The sequence below is a fragment of the Neltuma alba genome, unplaced genomic scaffold (genome assembly GCF_004799145.2).
Source record: "Neltuma alba isolate B1F8T4 unplaced genomic scaffold, ASM479914v2 tig00011601_pilon, whole genome shotgun sequence".
Taxonomy (NCBI): domain Eukaryota; kingdom Viridiplantae; phylum Streptophyta; class Magnoliopsida; order Fabales; family Fabaceae; genus Neltuma; species Neltuma alba.
The window spans coordinates 1-18,930 of NW_021636253.1; the positions used below are offsets into that span (position 1 = coordinate 1).

The 18,930-nt window shown below is 34.7% G+C and overlaps 2 protein-coding genes and 1 long non-coding RNA gene across 3 annotated transcripts; all 3 read right to left on the minus strand.

Annotated features, from left to right (window-relative positions):
- Positions 1-212: 212 nt before the first annotated feature.
- On the minus strand, positions 213-4,785 carry LOC114715600 (uncharacterized). Its single transcript, XR_003737562.1, has 3 exons — positions 4,706-4,785; positions 4,444-4,623; positions 213-778 (listed from the first exon to the last, which is right to left on the minus strand). It is a non-coding gene; the product is annotated as an uncharacterized LOC114715600 (long non-coding RNA).
- A 355-nt stretch (positions 4,786-5,140) lies between these two features.
- Positions 5,141-6,513, minus strand: LOC114715617 (protein FLX-like 3). The gene is given in 5 exon segments (XM_028900477.1): positions 5,141-5,176; positions 5,288-5,406; positions 5,409-5,431; positions 5,542-6,087; positions 6,454-6,513. Coding segments are annotated over 4 exon segments (714 nt in total). The 5' UTR covers positions 6,078-6,087; positions 6,454-6,513.
- Positions 6,514-10,310: 3,797 nt separating this feature from the next.
- On the minus strand, positions 10,311-17,098 carry LOC114715606 (3-epi-6-deoxocathasterone 23-monooxygenase CYP90D1-like). Its single transcript, XM_028900464.1, has 8 exons — positions 16,850-17,098; positions 16,435-16,759; positions 15,780-15,929; positions 15,431-15,676; positions 13,149-13,241; positions 12,513-12,698; positions 12,247-12,368; positions 10,311-10,586 (listed from the first exon to the last, which is right to left on the minus strand). Exons 1-8 carry the CDS (start codon positions 17,056-17,058, stop codon positions 10,496-10,498), a joined length of 1,422 nt encoding a protein of 473 aa, XP_028756297.1. The 5' UTR covers positions 17,059-17,098; the 3' UTR covers positions 10,311-10,495.
- Positions 17,099-18,930: the final 1,832 nt, after the last annotated feature.

Here is an 18,930-nt window from a genome sequence, read left to right on the forward strand (position 1 = left end):
TCTAAATGAACAAAACGAGTAGTTGGGCAAACAAAAGGACTCCAGTCTTATAATAAATAAAATACGAATGCTGCCCTTAAAAAAGGCTAGAAGATACGAAACTCAATTTTGCTGGAACTTCCCTCGAGATGTATCCTCCTGCAACAGTCAGAATACGAGCATACCCTTTCGTAGTGTCTCCCTTTAAGGTGGAAATGAACATGTGATGGAAAAAAAAGTATAATTTGTCTGTTTCACAATAGGAGCACACTCCTTTGTAGTGTTTCACTTCTGATAATCGCATAGCACTATTAAACAGGATATGAAACCAACGCCAAATGACGGACCAATCTTCATCCCCCAACAAGTAACCATTGGATTTTTTCCCCGTGCAAACAGTGAACTTTACGTTTTTCCTCAATTTACTCTTTACCAAGGATTCCTCACCATTCCCCACTCAGGCAAAATATGCTTTGAATTATATGGCCGAAGAATCTTCATCCCCAAACAAACATGGTCGGAATACGCTCCTTGAAACAATAAATTCCCATGTGATCTTCCCATGTTATTTTGTCTACACAACTCCCTCACCACCAGGCAAAGCAACCAAACCCTTCTAAGGGTGTTGACAAATCTTCATCCCAGAATAAGCATCTTCAGATTTTGCTAACCCGGCAAAAAAAGAAATCAAAAGCCTTTTGGTCTTCCCAGAGATCTATCTCCCACATTAGCGTCAAAGACAGGCATTTCTTTTTCCTCTTCTAGATCACCAGCATTGACAAGATTCCAAGCGTCCAATCTGCAACCATGTTAAACAAATATTAGATAAACATACAAGGCAGGCAATTGAATATGTTATGGTACAGATAGTTCTATGGAAAAATTCCATGAAGAACCAAACCTGAAAGAGTGGACAGATTAGTATTAAAAAAAAAAAAAGAGTGGAAAGATGAGTTACAATGCCATGAATATATTCAATAGAAATAGCACCATAAAGAAAGAAAAAAACATACAGCGATCATTTCTATAACAAGTGAAGCAAACTTCTACACATTCACGAGAACTAGTATTCCAACAAACTTATTTAACTTCTGCTCCCCAGCCCTAAGGCATCCATCACTCTTATTTATTAACTCTTCAAAAGATTCATATGTAATCAATTGCCTAAGTAGGCACCTGGTATTTTCTAATTTAGGTGGCATTGACTGACAGTCAGATTAACATCTGAGAAATCTGATATTTGGAGTCATAGAATTCAAGTTTGAGATAGCTAGAAGCGCAGAAGAGACAGCTTTAAAACCTAAAACTACATGAGCAAGCCCCAGAATACTCCATCGCTCCTTTACCCTCTGGCGTCCTGGCTTAATTCTTTTCATCAGGTTAGTCTCCAAATTTGGCCACATATAATTCACCAAAGAGGGGGGAAAAACCAACTAGTGCAGTAACCCATCACTGGAAACAAATTCAATCCAAGCTTCTAATGCATCAAAGCTGACCAGGTGGTCACAAGATCCATAAGCAAGCAAGCATTTTAACATCTCACTGGAGAACATAGATTGTCAGGTATACACAAATCAATTGTTGACCTCCTCTTGCCATATCAACAAGACAAACAATGGGACCAAAATTGTATGTGAAGTTTGGTCGTCCTACAATTATCCAGAATGCTCCAACTAAACAGCAACAAAGTCTAGCAGCTGCTACACAGCCTTTGCAGTTATTTCCAAAATACTTCACTTAATTCTCAACAGAAATAGGACAGTGGCATTGAAACAAGAAACAGAACCACGTAGTGCAAACAAGTGGCCCATTACGCTAATATCAGAATTTTCCATCAGTACCAGATAATTCAAAGTTTGAACATACTCTAAATGATAAAAGATAAATCCTTTATTATGGTGCTAGGAAAACCATCAAGAGTCCAGAAAACTTGGATAGGGATCTAAGGGTATAATGTACTAAGAATCCAACAGGATCTCACATTTATCCTCACAAACAAGAAATAGGCTGCTATTCCTTGGCTCTCCTGTACAATAACAAATAATGGCAATCTCATAGCCAGCAATGGAAAAACTTCATATACTTATAGGGGTCTCAATGCATGATGTGTTACTTAAGAATCCAACAAGATCTCATGTCATCCTAACAAGCAAATGATGGGTTGCTAGTCCTACAGTCGGCTTTCTTGCACAATAAGAAAGAACTTCAGATACTTACAGGGTTCTAAATGCACGTGTTAAAAATCCAACAAGATCTCATGTTATCCTAACAAGCAAAGGATAAACTGCTATTCCTAAAGCCGGCTTTACTGCACAGCAATAAAGATTGGCCATCTCATAGCCAGCAACGGAAAGTTTCAGATTCTAATAGATCATCAAATCAAAGGTCTCAATTAACTTTAGACAACTTGTTCTTGTAAAATTACAATTACAGATTCCTTACGACTAAAGCAAGTTCAAGGTTATAGGAAAGCACTAGAAGCAAAATGCGAAGATGATCAATCCCATAAACCCAATTCAGGTTAAGACTAAGCAACATGCTAGTTGCTAAACCTTACATGAAGGCAATCAACAGGGTAACACAGTAAAGTCTATTTGTTACATCATTCAGGCCACTAAAGAGGAGCAGAATACTTGCCTATGAGCTTCAAATGAGCTGCTGGCCTTGACATACAGCTGGTCCACAATCCTTTCTTTGATATTCCAGTGTTACTAGCAACATGTGGGGAACTTGCGAGTCAAGGAGAGTCTTCACTGATGAAACATCAGCAGCTCATACAATATGAAGTATGAGATGCTTTGTAACAGTATGAGAGATAAAAACTATACAAGGGTTGTTTTTCTCCTTCAAAACTGATTAGGTGATAAAACTAATAACATCCCACTTAATCTGTCACATCAGGCATCCCAGCTTACAATCACTCTCAAATCAACCAATTAGTGATCAACTTCAAGTGAATTGTTCATAAGAATACCATTGTGATTGGTAAAACATGACATTTTCAAGAAACCAGCTTCCCAACCAAAACTATAGTTCATCACTTATAGCAATCTCAATCCACTGTTTACCAATGTACAGCCTCCAAGATCAAATTCAACATTGTGTCTGATGGAAAGACCAAACAGAAGCTCAAAATACCGTGAACCTGTAGCTTCTCCATCAAAATTCTGGTTACCCTCAATTGATGGAGCAACATTACAGAATACCGCATTGCTCAATAACTACAGAAAAACAGCACTTCAACTGAAAGCCACCAATAACACCACTTAACACTTCGATCCCAAAGCAACATACATGCCCCACGGCCCACGCCAGCAAAAAGCTTTAGTTACCATTGGCAGCATAGCAGGGAGAATAAGGAACAAAGAGCAATTATATATTTTGGAACCTAAACATATTTTATGTTCAAATTAACTCTAAAAATGACTGTGACCACCGCAAATACAAATATCTCTCCAAAACCAATCGATGTACCCTAAAACATAAATCTGCATTGAAAAGCCCACAACTTTTCTCCAAGAAATTTACACCTTACATATAGAGACCAAAAGATATACGCATCATAAAGTCATTGAAACACCTGATCTCTCCATATAACTTGCATGTTTAACGCCTCCCTTGCCAGTTGTAGGAGCATGAATGTAATTGTCAAATGATACCCACCAGTCACAAAAAACTCAGCACTGGGGGTTAGGTGATCATAAATCCATCTGATTCCAAAATAGTTGGATATGCATGTTAATCTATCATCCTAACCTATCTTACAACATGCTCCACAATCTGTGTCAAAAATCTAACAACTTGCTTAATTTAGTTTAGCTAACCAGAAAGCATGGCCTAAAATGATTTTTTCCACCAATACTCTACAGATAGTAATTGCATCACTAAGAGATGTTCTTCCAACTATCAAACACTCCATATGAAAGTACTAGCACCAAAATGACCCTTTTCATAATCTTTTCATGACCATAACTGCTCATTAAACTGCAATGGCAGGACTTCAACAGAAAGTATTGACAAGAAGATAAACTGCAATGGCAGGACTTCAACAGAAAGTATTGACAACAAGAGTACAAACAAAAATATCTATATAGAGTCTTCTAATACCGCTCAGCAAGCATGACAAACTTGTCAAACATTGAACTTCGGCCACATGATTCAGCCCACAGGATTAATGGCACCTCCTTACACTTATGTTACTTTCCTGTTCCAGGGGCCCATCAGGATGTGAAGACTTAAACCCAAATGAAAGAATTATAACTGAATATATTGAGGGAAAGTGTTGAGAGAGAGAGAGAGAGAGAGATAATGATGCAAATAATAAAATACAAACCCAATAAAAAGACAGATAAGATTAAAGAAATCCATCATAATACAGTATCATTTCAGATATATTGCAGCAAGATAAACATTATGGTAAAAGCAAAGGAACGCTAAAACCTATGTATTCAGTTTAGAACTAACAATATATCCAGATAAATGACCAGTGATGTGAACATAGAAGGACTTGCTAAGTTGTTTCAGCCATTCCCCCAACACAAAGCAGAGTAATGGAGGAAGCTGTTCTTCATCTCCAACAGCGATCCTACAATCTCAACGACGATTCATGCGAGCCTTCTCATGATGTCCCCATGAAGCACCTCCCTATAAAGCAGCACATACATATCATGAAATCCGCAAACTTATAAAGGGGGGAATCTAAATCATAATTTAGAACAGAACATACCATATGAACACCATATCCATCGGGATATGGAGCTGGAAAACTTCCCTCAGGGCTGCCAAACTTAGTCCCGTAGGTCCCACTTGACACATGATGAAGCATAATTTTTAATTAAAAACATAATGGACAATAAAATAAAAAATAATTTCTCTACACTACGTATGATCATAGGTTAGGGGTGTTTATTTATTTATGATCAATGGTTTTAGTTTCCAGGGTTATAATTTAACGCTTCAGCAGTACTAGTGATGTGCATCTTTTTGGGTCTTCATAGTTCACAGTAGATGAGTATCCAATCATCCCAGACATTACGCAGTGCTCTCCCCGCCACCCCTCTCTACTTATTCTCTTACTGCATACAACTTTTATACTACATGTTGTCCTAGCTCCTTCTAGTTTCCCTTAACAATTTACAACTTGGGATAATAGAATATCTTTTCACTGCAAGAGCAAAGGAACAAAAGATAATTCTTCCTACAACCAATTTTACCAAGTAATACACAGCAAGCATGTATCTAGCAGAGGATCATCAAAGTGCAGCAAAAGAAAGAAGTTACGGAATGATAGAGTAGAAGCAAATCTCACCAGCACCCCATGTCTGCCATTGGAACTAGCTAACTCAGCACGTAATTTCTCAACTTCCCGAGCCATGGAGACCAAATTTTTCTCCATTGCCTGTCTTTGTTCCATCATCTCTATGTTTCCTTCTTTTCATAATCAACCATGGATCTAGAAAACAAAAATTTCCTTGTTATAACTTAATTAGACTTGCAGTAAAATATACCACAAAAGGACACATGGACAGAAAATAAAATCCCATCAGCAATTAAACCACACACCTAGCACGCATAAGCTCTTGATGTATTCCATCGATGTCAGCCTTCAACATAGGAATTTGTTGATTATCAGCTTGTAACCTCAGAAGATCTTGGGTAAGTGTCTGAACCTTCGCTTCAAGATCCTTGTTAACATTCTTAAGTTGCTGCACTTCAGCTCGCAATTGTACAGCCTCATTCTTCAAGGGCTTGGTTGCCCGAATATCAGATTCCAACTTCTGTCTTTTCTCATTAAATTCCCTTGCATGCAGATCTCGTTCTGCATGAATTTCGGCAATGGCAAGGTTCATCCTATGAAGTTCCTCTTTTGTAGCTGCAAGGTCCCGCTGAAATACCATTCGGTCCTCAATCAGCCTTCGGTTCTCTAACACTAACCTCCGGATTTCTGTGTGCTGCATTTCAAGTTCCTCTTCCAATAGAGCTGGATGAGGCGGCATAGGAGGGCGAGGCAACGGAGGCCCTGGAATGAAGAGCCGTTCAGGTGGGTAGCCCCGCCGATCATTGATTGGTTCTCGGGGACCACGGTTCCTTCCAGACATTTGAGGTTACCTGAAATGACAGAAACATATAATAACATGAACATTAACTTGTAATAACTAAGGAATGAAATTCACAGAAACATTAGAGTCTATCAGAGAACGACCGTTGAACATGAAGGTTATGTAACCACACGCTTGAATTAAAACATTAGGCTTCACTGACCGGAGGACATATGAATTCTAATATTTTTTTTTTTTTTGGAAGGAAAAAAAAAAGAGGCACAACAACTCACAAGAGGACATACGAATCAAAGCAAAAATCCAAATTGTATATGCAAAGCGAAACTAACGCAATCAATGAATAATATTACACAGAACCCAAGTCCGCGCGTTTTTATTGAAATCTAAAGTGAGCAAGTGAAGGAGAGTTCTAAACCTTGAAGGTTAGGTTTAGCGTCAGAAAAGAGTTTCTCCGATTGCACAGCGAAGAAGAGGAGAGACGAACAGATAAAGATAAACGTAATCGCAGGCGAAGATGGGAGGAAGAATCAACAACTTTGTGCAAGGGCTGGCAAGTTGTGAGGTCCCCTCACAGAGTCGCACCTTCGGAACTTGGGTTTGTGCAGCGGATTGCCTATACGGCTCGTTTCAGAGATCAGAGCCAAGTCAATTGATAATTTGATGCTGCTCTGACTCCTGCAGCGGCTCCCGACTTGGGGTTAGGGCTTAAAATTTACGATTGTTTTAGGAAAAATTACACTAAAATGTAAAATCATTCGTGAAAATTAAATGCAAAAGAATTTTTTAAAATTATCAAATTAATTTGAAATCCTAATAAATATCATCACGAGAAGTTCTACTCATTCAATTACTAAATTACTCTCATCTTTTTTTTAAAATATATATTAACAACTAAAAAAAACACTCATTAACCACTTAATTAATAATCCTAACGCGATAGTTGTTAATTATCAATGCATATTAAGAAAAAAGATGAGAGCATTTAAGTAATTAGACAAGTAAAATTCTTGCAATAAAATTTCTTGACACTTCAAATTAATTTAATAATTTTAAAGAACCTTTTAACATTTAATTTTTTTGAGTGGCACCTTAGTACAATTTCTGTTTTTTTTTCTTCATTTTGCCACACAATTTTCTGTTGTTTTATTATACTTTCCGCATTCTTAAGTTTCCACTACCGCAATACTCCAATTGGTTATGTGACATCATTTGCAAATTGCAATTGAAATTGAGTGAAAGTTGAAGCGAATTTTGGTTTGAAAATAAAAAGTTAAAAACCCTATTTAAGGGAATCAATGTTTCGGTCCGCAATTTGGCCCCGGTTTTATAATTAGTTTGTTCATTTATGTAATTGTTAAATCGGTGACATGAACCGATTCAATGGGAACATTTTTGCATATAAATAAATTAATAACAATACAGTTATGTTATATAAAAGAATTAAAGGGTAACCAGGGACGTGTGATTGAGCAATAGGGGCTCATTCTTCTTTAACCAAGGCTGGGGTTGGATCTCCATTTGAGTATGGAAAGTGTTAAATCTCCTAACCACCTATCCCACCTTTTGAGGTGCCTATTTGCCTTGACAAACCAAAGTGCTCTTCTGGTTTTATTTTTTTTTTTTTTTTGTGAAACATCAGAGTATCCTTCCACTGAAACATTAGAAGACTAATCTCTTGAGACTTGTAGAGGCCCAATTATGGGGGCTACCCTCCCAAGTCCCAAGTACCCCAATTCCATTCCCTCCCCTAGCGGAATACAACCTGGGAGAGATGATTAAGGGACACAGACTCTCATCCATTTGTGTCAACGTGTATTGGTTAAATATAATATAAATTACATTATAAAATGTGTTTTATATTTAAAATTAGAGGAGTAAATAACCGGTGAGTGAAATAGGAAGACGAGAGAAAGTCAAAAGATTTTAGCCCATTTCAAACTCTATAGTCCATAGAACTTGCCTATTCTTCATCTTCATAGGCCCAACAATATTTTGCCTTTGATTCTCAAATAGGTGTAACGCAATACATCATAAATGTGGATTTTTTATTAACAAAAAAATAAATGTGGATTTTATATTTTTTTCCATAACTTACATATTTATTATATCCTTTCCTACGAGCTTGAAATCACAATCTTATACTTGTAAAAAGTTTAAGAAAAGTGTTTGGTGTTAATTGAGCTACAAAAATCCAATTATAGACAATATAGTTAATAAATTAAGCCATTCTAGTTATTCACATGCTGTTCATATGTCATTTTTTTTATTTGTTATTTCTTGAAGGAATGTAAAAATAGTAGCTAAAAAACTATATAGAAACAAAAAAAAAAACTTCCTATACAAAAGATACATAAAAAAATCACATGAAGTCAAGGTTTGTAGACAGAAACATACTTAATCATACTAAAAGATGTTAAATTTTTTACCTAATGCCTTAGTGTATCTGTTTCTACCTATAAAAAGATGTTTCTATTTGACTTTTAAATCATATACAATCCTATGCCATATTTATTTATTTTTATTGAAGAGAACGTTGCTTCTTACATCAAATTAAAAAATAAATAAATCAAACGGATGCTTCTTATGCCCAAAAGAAATTGAATTGTAAAATGTTATATTAATATAATCTGTATTGAAAATTTGGCCCATAACTAAAAGCATTTCCTTTGGGACAGAATTTGAAAAGCTAATATATGCATTGAGTAGAAATGCAAACGTGAGCTGGATTCATGGCCTTTTTATTTATTTGATTATTTATTTTAGGATTAAGGTACACTCAACATTCTATAGTATTTTGTAGTGCATCTAATATCCTGAAATATTTTTTAAATACGTCCAGTACTTTGAAGCATTTTTTAATGCATCCAACACCCTAAGTATTTTTCTAAGATGCGTCCAACAACCAAAATATTTTTTGGTGCATCTAGCATCAAGGTTAAAAAAAAAACTTCAACGTACTGAATGTATCTGAAAAATACTTCAGGATACCGAATATACCACAAAATACTTCGGAGTACTGGATACACTGAAAAAATATTTCAGAATGTTAGATGCATCTTAATCTTTTATTTTAATGAGAAGCTAGTCATTCTAAAAAGGCCCAAATCTAAAACTTGGAAAAATTATTCTTCAAAATGACTTCAAACTCCTTGTGGAGGATCTCATTTCTTCCAGGAATCATAATAGAGAGATATCATTTTATTACAAAATGAACTTTTGTTATTATCCATGAATTATGGGGCCAACAAAAGCCTAAAAAATAGGTTAAAGTGAAAGTTAGATCAACAAAAACCGAATAAAAATCATGTCAAAATGTGTCTGTCCTTTGACCAAGTGAAGGCAGCGCCTTAGCTTGAACTATATAGTAGTACTAATATACAATGACCCCGCCACTTTTCCACCCTGATTTTAGTATACGCATATATATATATATATATATATATATATGGGGAAATAAAATATATGATAATGTTATCTCGAGTCCTTAATATAAATGCCAGTTATATACATACCTACATATATGTATCATAAACTAATTTTTCTATCAATTTTAAATTTATGAATTTCATATTTAGTCAAAGAATGAAGGACCTAAAATCTCAAATATAAGCTACATTTGAAGGACTCAGAATCTCGAATTCTTAATATAAACGCTAGTTTATATACAGACCCATATATATATATATATATATATATATATATAAACTGAATTGTTTATCAATTTTAAATTTGTGAATTTCATATTTAGTTAAAGAATGAAGGACCCAGAGTCTCAAATGCATATGATGGCACTGCTTAATGGACCAAACCGATGGGTGGGTCTATTTCCTAGCTAACTCGCTAATTCAATAATCCTGAACTATATAGTGCAAATAATGCAGAGTTTAATTTAATATGAACTTCTCCCAAGTGGCCTTATGATTGTCATTATATTATGGGACCCATCAACTATGATTGTCCATACCCTCTATCCTCACCCCAAAAGATTAAAAAAAAAACAAGAGAGAATAAAAGTACAAAAAAGTGTGAAGAGAAATGAGGAAGAGAGAAGCTTTGATTAGAAACAAGATGAGGGTGATTCCCCTTGCAATCAGCCTTTTTCATTGCCTCTATGCATATACTTGTAAGGTAAAATTGAAAAGAAGACTGGGTTAAAACTTAAAAGTAAAATCCTAAAATTGGTGGGCCCAACAAAAGATGAAAATTTTGCCCTTTATTTTTAATTAATTATTGTTTAAATTGTCTTAAGTAGGAGGGGGACAAATTCATTGGGCTTAATGAATCTTCCCACACGTGTGTTCATTCACATAAGCCCACCCTTCCTTCTTTGTCCACTTCTCTCTCTGCAGTTGTCCTTTTCTTCTTCTCCTCCTCCTTCTTCTTCATATTACTGTTTCTTGTACTGTGCCAGTTTTGAATAAGTTACTTCATAATGATCTTTTTTGACCAAAAGCACCTCAAAATTCCACTCTTTTAACCCATATTGGCATTCTCCTCTTCATTCTCACTGTAGGGAAGTTCACAATTGCGTCTTCTTCGGCAAACCATCTGCATGTGAAACATTTAACTTTTTGAGACTATCTAAGAGACTCAAACTATTCATACACAAATATTTTATCTTTATTTTTCTGAATGTAAACAGGAACTACATACTACTCAATATCAGAAGGATTACTAGCTGCAACAGTAGTAATTACAAAGAACAAGAAAAAGATACCAAAAGAAAAAAGCCACCCATTATCCTATACCTATCATCATTACCCGCCTCTCTCATAAAAGGTGGGGATTGATCATAGGTGTGACAAAAACAACCGGAATTCAAAGCTCATTTGGCTATGGTTTTAGCTTCTCTGTTGTAATCCCTATACAAAAAAGACTAATCCCAACAACCCAAATATCCTTGTTTATAACAAGCTATTCAAAGCAAGGTACTGTATGTATCAGATATGTTAAAGGCTTAAAGCGGAAAGAAGAAACTAAGCACTATTTATATAAGATAGTATATTATATATATGTAGACCTAACAGATCCCTAGCTTTAGGCGGTTTGACTAATTTTCCAAGTGCTTTTTGTCGACCTAATCAACCCAATTTTGACTAAGATCACTACCTCGGAGTATCTTTTTTTTTTTTCCATTTGTAAGGCCAGATCTTAATGGAAGAATGTGCTATAAGATATGAAAACAACCGACTTCTAGGTGAGAAAAAGGTAGGAAAGAACAGTTTTATACAGTAGACGCAGGTCGAATGGATTTAATTTCTGGAACTAAAGTAGTAGTAGTAGTAATATCCTGTGTCTTCTCAACAGCTGTCTCTAATGGACCGTAGGTCGCTTCAGTTTTATATGTCAGCAACTTTTCTTTTTTAATGTTAATGGCTGCTTGGAGATTGTGAACAGCCACTTGCATCATGAGCAAGAAGACAAACACTAAGATTTGGGACACTTGACCGGTCAAACTTTTTGTTCTTTTGATATACCTTTCTATAAGTGAGTGGTTACCAGTGACAAAACTTATTAGGTATATTCAATTTACAAATATTGGTAAATATGAGAGGTACTGCTTTGTTTTTTCCCCTCTTCTCTTAAGGAGATATAATGCGCTCGACTATTTTTATATGACTAACTTAGTGTATTTTATTAACTTCACCTTAAAAATTTCTCGTGAATGGCAAGATGGTTCAAAATCCTACAGCTTGGTGAGTCAGAATTCACGTGGACTGACAGCTCGGTGAGTTTCAGTTTCACAAAGCATCATAGTTTGATTCATCACAGTTAAGATAACCTGTCACTTTGATACGAATAATTCACCAGAAAAGATCAGAATCAGATGGGTTTTTTCCTTTCTCTAATCTGATGGAACGTGTAGAGCTTTCTCTGGTCCCATTAACTTTTACTTTCTTCCCCCTCCCCCCCAATCAGAAAGTTTTATGCCTTGTGATTTTGCTTTTGCTGCTATGGAGCTAGATCAGATCCTTTGTATTTATGTAATTATTTCTTTCTTTCTGTATTTCCGTCCAAATACACTACGAGCATGTTTAATTTTACATTGAAAACCACTGAAACCAAAGTTTTAGTAGTTTCCAAAATAAAACCAAAAATGTTCTATATTCAAGCAATCTTTAATGAAGGTAGAGAATCCCAGTTTGGAATGAGGAGAGAGTAATAAAGAGTGACCATAGTCACCGACCAAAAAGTGAAGAATTATCACCTGAATTGAGTAACCAGTTGGTGGAGGAAGATGGAAGCTTCAAGCCTGGCCAAGTCAACACCTGGGCATAGCCTTTGTCCTCCTCCAAAAGCTGTGAAATTGCAACTGCTAATATCTTTGTCCTGTTATTAAACAGCCATTTCATCAGTTAAAATTTCGATTTGATCTCGTAATTCAAAAGTTGGTGGTAGACTGGTTTAATCAAACCAGTATTAAAAACAATATGGTTTAGAACTTTAGAAAGAAGAAGAATGTGTGTTGCTTACTTGCCATCTCCAGGGATTGAATTGGTAAGGAGAGTCATAGTTTTGGTCATCTAAATGAACAGATCTGAAATATGCAAAAGCACACCACCCTTTTGGTATCAAATTTCCTTTGATCTCAACATCTTTCATAGCCTTTCTCATCACCCCAATTATAATATTCCCTATCCTTAAAGTTTCTGTAATCACCTGCGTAAAAGTACAGAGAGTTGTGAACAGTGCGTCTCATCTTAGATTTTATGCAAATTCATGGAGATTGCCAGATTGGAGAACAATATGTTCTTTTTTAGACACAGTTTTTGATGAGTTTGGTTCTATTTACAAAGTCAAGAGAGTGCGTGTTTTTTCCCATTTAGTCACACTACCAAATTTTTTACAATATATAGTTGTACCCTTCATTTATTATTCATGACAACGAGTATATACTCCTCAGGTCCTAAATATAATATCCTTTTTGTAGTGTATTTACATTACAAAAATGACATTATATTTAGGATCTAAGGGAGTATTAGATAAGGATAGAGTTAAAGAGTCATTAAATTTTAAAGATATAGTTAATAAGATTTAAGATTTTTCTAGATTCCAATAAAACATATTAAAAATGTCTTATAAATAAAATTAGAAAAAAACATGTCTTACTGTTTGGGTAAATGGTAATGATGATAAGTACTCGCTCCAAGCTAAGGGTTCTCCAAGCTGATCTTTGAGCTTCTTAAGTTTCATGTTTTCTTCCTGTGATACATTCAAATTAAAATTGAAAATCATATATAAAAGTCTAATCAAGATGTTACAGATCTTTCATGTGATATAGTATGAAATGAAGAATAGAAAAAGAAAACAACAAATGGGTTGCATGTGAACTGTCTCTAAAGAGATATTAATAAAAAAGAATAAAGTAAAAATGTTACTATAAAGCTTTGATTTTCTCACAATAAAAAGAGAATATTTTTCTAAGAGCACGACTCATGGGAAGCCAGGTTGTGTATTGGGTAAAACAATGAAACGAATTAAAAGATAATGACAAGTGACTTATCCTTATACCTAGACAAAGACAATTCAAAAGCAATGTATCATGTGGAAATAATGGAATGGATTTTGCAATAACGTGGATTACATCAAGTTTGGATGAGTGTGATGTTGGCCCTATCATATAAAGATAAGCTCTAATTGCCTCTTATGGGGTATTTATGCCAAATTAAGTGTGTTGCATAAAATTTGAGATAAGCTTTATGGCTCAGATGATTTTATTATACGAATTAAAACATACAGCAAAATTAGGAATTAAAAACAAATAACTCAATAAAATTAAGGTTAAATAATATTACTTTGTAAATAACAAAGAAATTTATCCTACTTTTAAACTTATGCAAAGTCCAAACGTAATCACTAACCAAATGAACAGTGGTGAGGTTGATTAGAAATCATTTTAAAACATAAAAGTTTCTTCTAGAAAGTCATCATATACTTTAATATTATATATTAATTTTATTAAAATACTCTCGATTAGCCTAAATATAGTTATTACTCCTTCGCTCCATAATATAGGACGTAATTGTTGGGTTAATTTTGGTTCTAAAAATAAGACATATTTCTCATATTTATCAATTTTTTTTTCTAAATTATCCTTATGGATACTCCCTCAACTATAATCAAGTAGAAAAGAGAGATAGGATATTAAGAAAGATAATTATGGTATTTTAGGAAAAAACATGTTATATATAATTAAGAGTTAAGGTGCATCTAGCACCTGAAGTATTTTCTCAGGTACATCCAGCACCCTAAAATATTTTGTAATATATCCAATACTCTAAAATAATTTTTTATGCGCATCTAGCACTGTAAAATATTTTTTGTGTGCATCTAGCATCTCAAAGTATTTTTTTTAGGTGCGTTCAGCATCCAAAAATATTTTTTGGTGCATCCAGCACTTAGGCAAAAAAAATATTTCAAGGTGCTAGGTGGCCTTAAAAAATATTTCAGGGTGCTGGATATATCACAAAATACTTTAGGATGCTGGTTGCACTGAGAAAATACTTTGAGGTACCGGATGCACCTTAACCCTATAATTAACTAACTTACCTAACTTTCTTAATATAATCAAATTAGTTAAATAGGTCTTATATTAAGAATCAGAGAAGTAATATTTAAAAAATTTTAAACAAGAGATACTCTAGAGGAAAAACAGTTTTATAGGATACTTTCATTCTAGTTAGAGAAAGTTTGTGTATATCTTAAAAATAAAAGAGAATACTATGCAATCTTAATAAAATTGACAAGGAGTTTATATAATTTATTATTAATAATGGCAAGTGGCATCTTTTATCAACATAGAAAATTAGAATTATTTCATTTGAAAAGCTTTGTAAGAGTTCAAATGTTGAATGTATCAATTAAATGATACATTTATTATGATATTAATTTAAAAAAAGGTTAAGGTGCATCCAGCATCCCGAAGTATTTTCTCAGGTGCATCAAGCACTCTAAAGTATTTTGTGGTGCATCCAGTATCCTGAAATATTTTTTTATGTGCATCTAGCACCGTAAAGTATTTTTTTGATACATCTAGCATCTCAAAGTAATTTTCTGTGTGCATCCAGCACCCAAAAATATTTTTTGGTGCATATAGCACCCAGGCAAAAAAATTACTTCAGGGTGCTAGATTCTTAAAAAATACTTCAGGGCAATGGATGCACCACAAAATACTTTAGGATGCTGGTTGTACCTCAAAAAATATTCGGGGGTACTGGATCCATCTTAACTTTTAAAAAAAATATATAATTTTCATTTTTTTTAATTAAACAGATTTAAATTATATATAACTCCCTGGCTTCCTATTATATGCAGATAAGCTCTCTGATATTAAAAATTTTACAATAAAATCCCTAAAATTTTGAGTTTATGCAAATGAAGGTCTGATTTACCGTTAATTGCTGCAAAGCAGGAGGGCATTCTGATAAATATTTGACAGCTAGAGTCATAAGAACTGGCACTGAGTCCTCTCCTGGGATCATCATATCAATCATATTATCTGCTATTAAATCATCCGTTAATTGCTCACTTGCATCATTCAGTAATACATCCACCACATCTTTTGCAACTTTACAGATTCCACTCTTCCTTTTTCCTCTGATAATCTTCTGGATAAGTTTCACCATTTTCTTCTTTGCCTGGAAAACAAAAAAATAAAAAAACCCAGAACCTTTTTAGTCAACCATGAAACAGTAGAAGGGAAGTAATCTTTTTAATTAATCTTGTAATATCTACACTTGCCTGTAAAGATTGATGAAGTTTTGTCCCTGGGAGATTTATGGGTAAAGACATGAGGCCTGAGATGAATTCTTGAAAATGTTTCATCAGAAGCTGCATGTCTTCACCTGGATCCAAGCTAATCAACGCCTTCACTAGTACTTGAAAGGCAATCTGCGGGAGACAGAAAAGAGAAAGTACTTGTTGGGATCTTTTAAAAAAGAAAAGTAGTGTGGCATCATGATTGAGAATCTCATTATATGGAAAAATGATTATGATCTTCTTCATAAAGACAACTGTAATTTTCACTTTCATCTTGAAACTCAAATACGAGCCAGAGAGACAACTCAAACACCAATAATTACTTTCACCCGACTACTCATGCAAGAACATTATGACAGAAAGAGAATCAAAGATGATTATCACAGAACAACTTTAGAAGAAAAATGGTAAGAGGAGAGGGGGACAATCTTTTGATTTTTTTTTTTTGGGGGGGGGTGTCTGTTAGAACTCTTCTCAAGAGGTCACCGTAAGCTTGGAGGGTAAAGGCTAAAGTTTTGAACTTTGAAGATAGACTCTAACCCCAACAACACGTGGGGGAGAGAGGCAGACAGACAGAGATCAGATAGACAGACATACACACACCAGAGAGAGAGAGAGAGAGAGGAACAGAACAAACGTTTTTGGTTTCATCTTGTATGTATACGAGGCTGTCGTCCCTCCAAGTTGCCATCGATTTTTGGACATACTGTTGCATGTCTCTGGTGATTTGAGCTTTAAGGTGGTGGGACTTGAAGAAAGACCCAATCAGTCCATGTATTCTCCTCTGCAGGCTTCCATTTATGAGCAAAATAGAGGACTCTCCCATCAACACAGTGAGAGATTTTGGATATGAAGGAACAAAAAGCTTCGCATCACTTTGCAGAATAAACTTGTTAACCTCTGCATCTGTTGAAACAATAGCGGGGCTCCCAAATATGTGTGACTTGAACACTTTCCCGTGACTGCAAAAACCAGAAAGATATTATCTTTATCAAACCTCATGAGAATTAATTACTCTGACATGAACTACAGATATCTGCTAATAAGCTTACATGCGGCGTCGTTTGTCCATGAAGCTCTCAGGGCGATCAGAGTAAGCACAAGAGACGAACTCGATGGTTTCTCCGATGAAAGGCCAACCAAGAGTGCCTGAAGGAAGCTGATATCTGTACTTTGATCTGAGTTTAAACCTGTTATGGTAGAGCATGACAGTGAACCAGAGAAAAAATACTGTCATAAACACTATCCAAGTACAATCCATTATCGTTCTTTCCCTGCACGCACGCTCGTTCTGTCTTCTGTATCTCTAAGGTACGACTAGATTTAGCTTAAATACGAGTAATCATGTGTTGGACACACAAATCACAATTTTTTAATGGAAGAATGAGTTTGCATGCGTGTGCAGGCGTGCAAGTGAGAGAGAGAGAGAGAGATTTTGGGGTCTAGCTAACCTGCAGTGTTAGGCGGGATATTTATATAATTAATACATTGAGAAAAGCAAAATGAGCGAAGCAGACATGGATTATTGGCTTCCCGTTTTTTTACTCTATGGCCAAGAAGAAGAGATTACGTACCGTCCGTTATGAAGTATTAAAAAGAAAAAATAAGAACTGAGATTGTAATTAACAAAAATTATTAAAAAAATATTTAGTATAAATAATTGCTTATTATATAGGATTAGACAAACTTATAAAAGTAAGATTGGAAATACTATCTCTCCTTAAATATTTCTCAATTCCATATATATAGGTTTATCTAATCTATGTAATAAATAATTATTCATGCTAAACACTTTTCTAATAGATTTTCTCAATGTTAATCTCAATTCTGCTTTTTATTTTTAATACTTCGTAGAAACGAAACCTTAATTTTTTTTACTGCTATTCACTGAGTCAATACTATAGCATCTTTCTATGTTTTTCCCCTAAGAATCTGGTTGGGAATGTCGGTTTGAGAATAATATTAGTACCTTAATACTATCTCTCACAACTTCCAAGGTGGTCAAGACAGAGACCCCTTGAATGAGAGCTGAGGGAGACTACTTGATTAGTTGATTTGATAAATAATTCACCTCTGCTTCGGTTCACGTAAGAAACTTTTTTTTTTTTTTTCCCTGAGGAAATATATCATGTGTATCTGCTTATGGAAATCAAGAAAGGAACCTAAGAGGCTAAACATAGTAAATATGCTACCAAAAGGTTCCATAGGATACTATGAAGTGGGAATATGCCTCTGTTTTTGCCCCTGGTTTTGGCCAAATTACTTTAGATGCAGTCAGTGGTTGGACAAATTCGGGTTTCACTGAGTAAAAGAATTAGTCAAATACTCTGTGATGACAGCATTTTTCTTTCTGGGCGGTGACTATGAAGGGTTAATTTATAAATTCAGAATTCTGTCCGCCTACGTGTGGAAGGTTGTGGATTGGACTTCATTCGCTTTCAAGTGGGTTTGTATTGAGGAAAAGGGGGCTCATAAGATGATTTGTCTATTAAACAAAGATACTCAATCCGTTATTTATTATAAAAAACATTTGATGCTTATAGTATGTTCCTATATATAAGAGACACTTAAAAGTTGTCTCTACTTTTTTTGTGTTAATTTTCTCTTTTACCCATATTTATTGTCTCCAACTCACATTCTTTCTCCCTCCTACTTCTCTTTCTTTCAATAATTTAATTGTTCTCTCGTGCTCTCTCTCCTCATTAATGAGGGCATTTTTGGAAAAAAAATATATTTTTTTACACATTGATTGTTCTTAACTAATTTTAACTGCTTTTTTTATCAACGTAATTTGGTTATTCGTCTCTTATAATAAAAAACGGAAAGAGTATCTTTTTATAAGAAACCTATTTAAAATACTATCGGGTATTAAACATGAAAACTATCAATTCAAGTGATCTTGTTTTAATGGAGTTGTAATTGTATCCAAGTCAGATGGTGGTCATATTCTCTACAAATATGCTAAAGTAGGCCTGTTGCTATGCATATTTATGTGCATAAAATTAAAAAAGCAGAATAAAAAGACTCACCCATTTTGATGTGCAAAGCAAAGCAGTTAGAGAAGTGCTCGCAAGGGGCGTGGTTGGAAGTTGGGAGTCCTCGTGGCTTCATGTGAGGCTCAACAACACTAACC

Coding starts and splice junctions, on each gene's coding strand:
- LOC114715606 (XM_028900464.1), bottom strand. CDS start 17,058: ATGGATTGTACTTGGATAGTGTTTATGACAGTATTTTTTCTCTGGTTC. Junction 16,760..16,849: donor ATGGACAAACGACGCCGCAT/GTAAGCTTATTA, acceptor TGGTTTTTGCAG/TCACGGGAAAGTGTTCAAGT. Junction 13,242..15,430: donor CTGCTTTGCAGCAATTAACG/GTAAATCAGACC, acceptor AATGTATCACAG/GAAGAAAACATGAAACTTAA.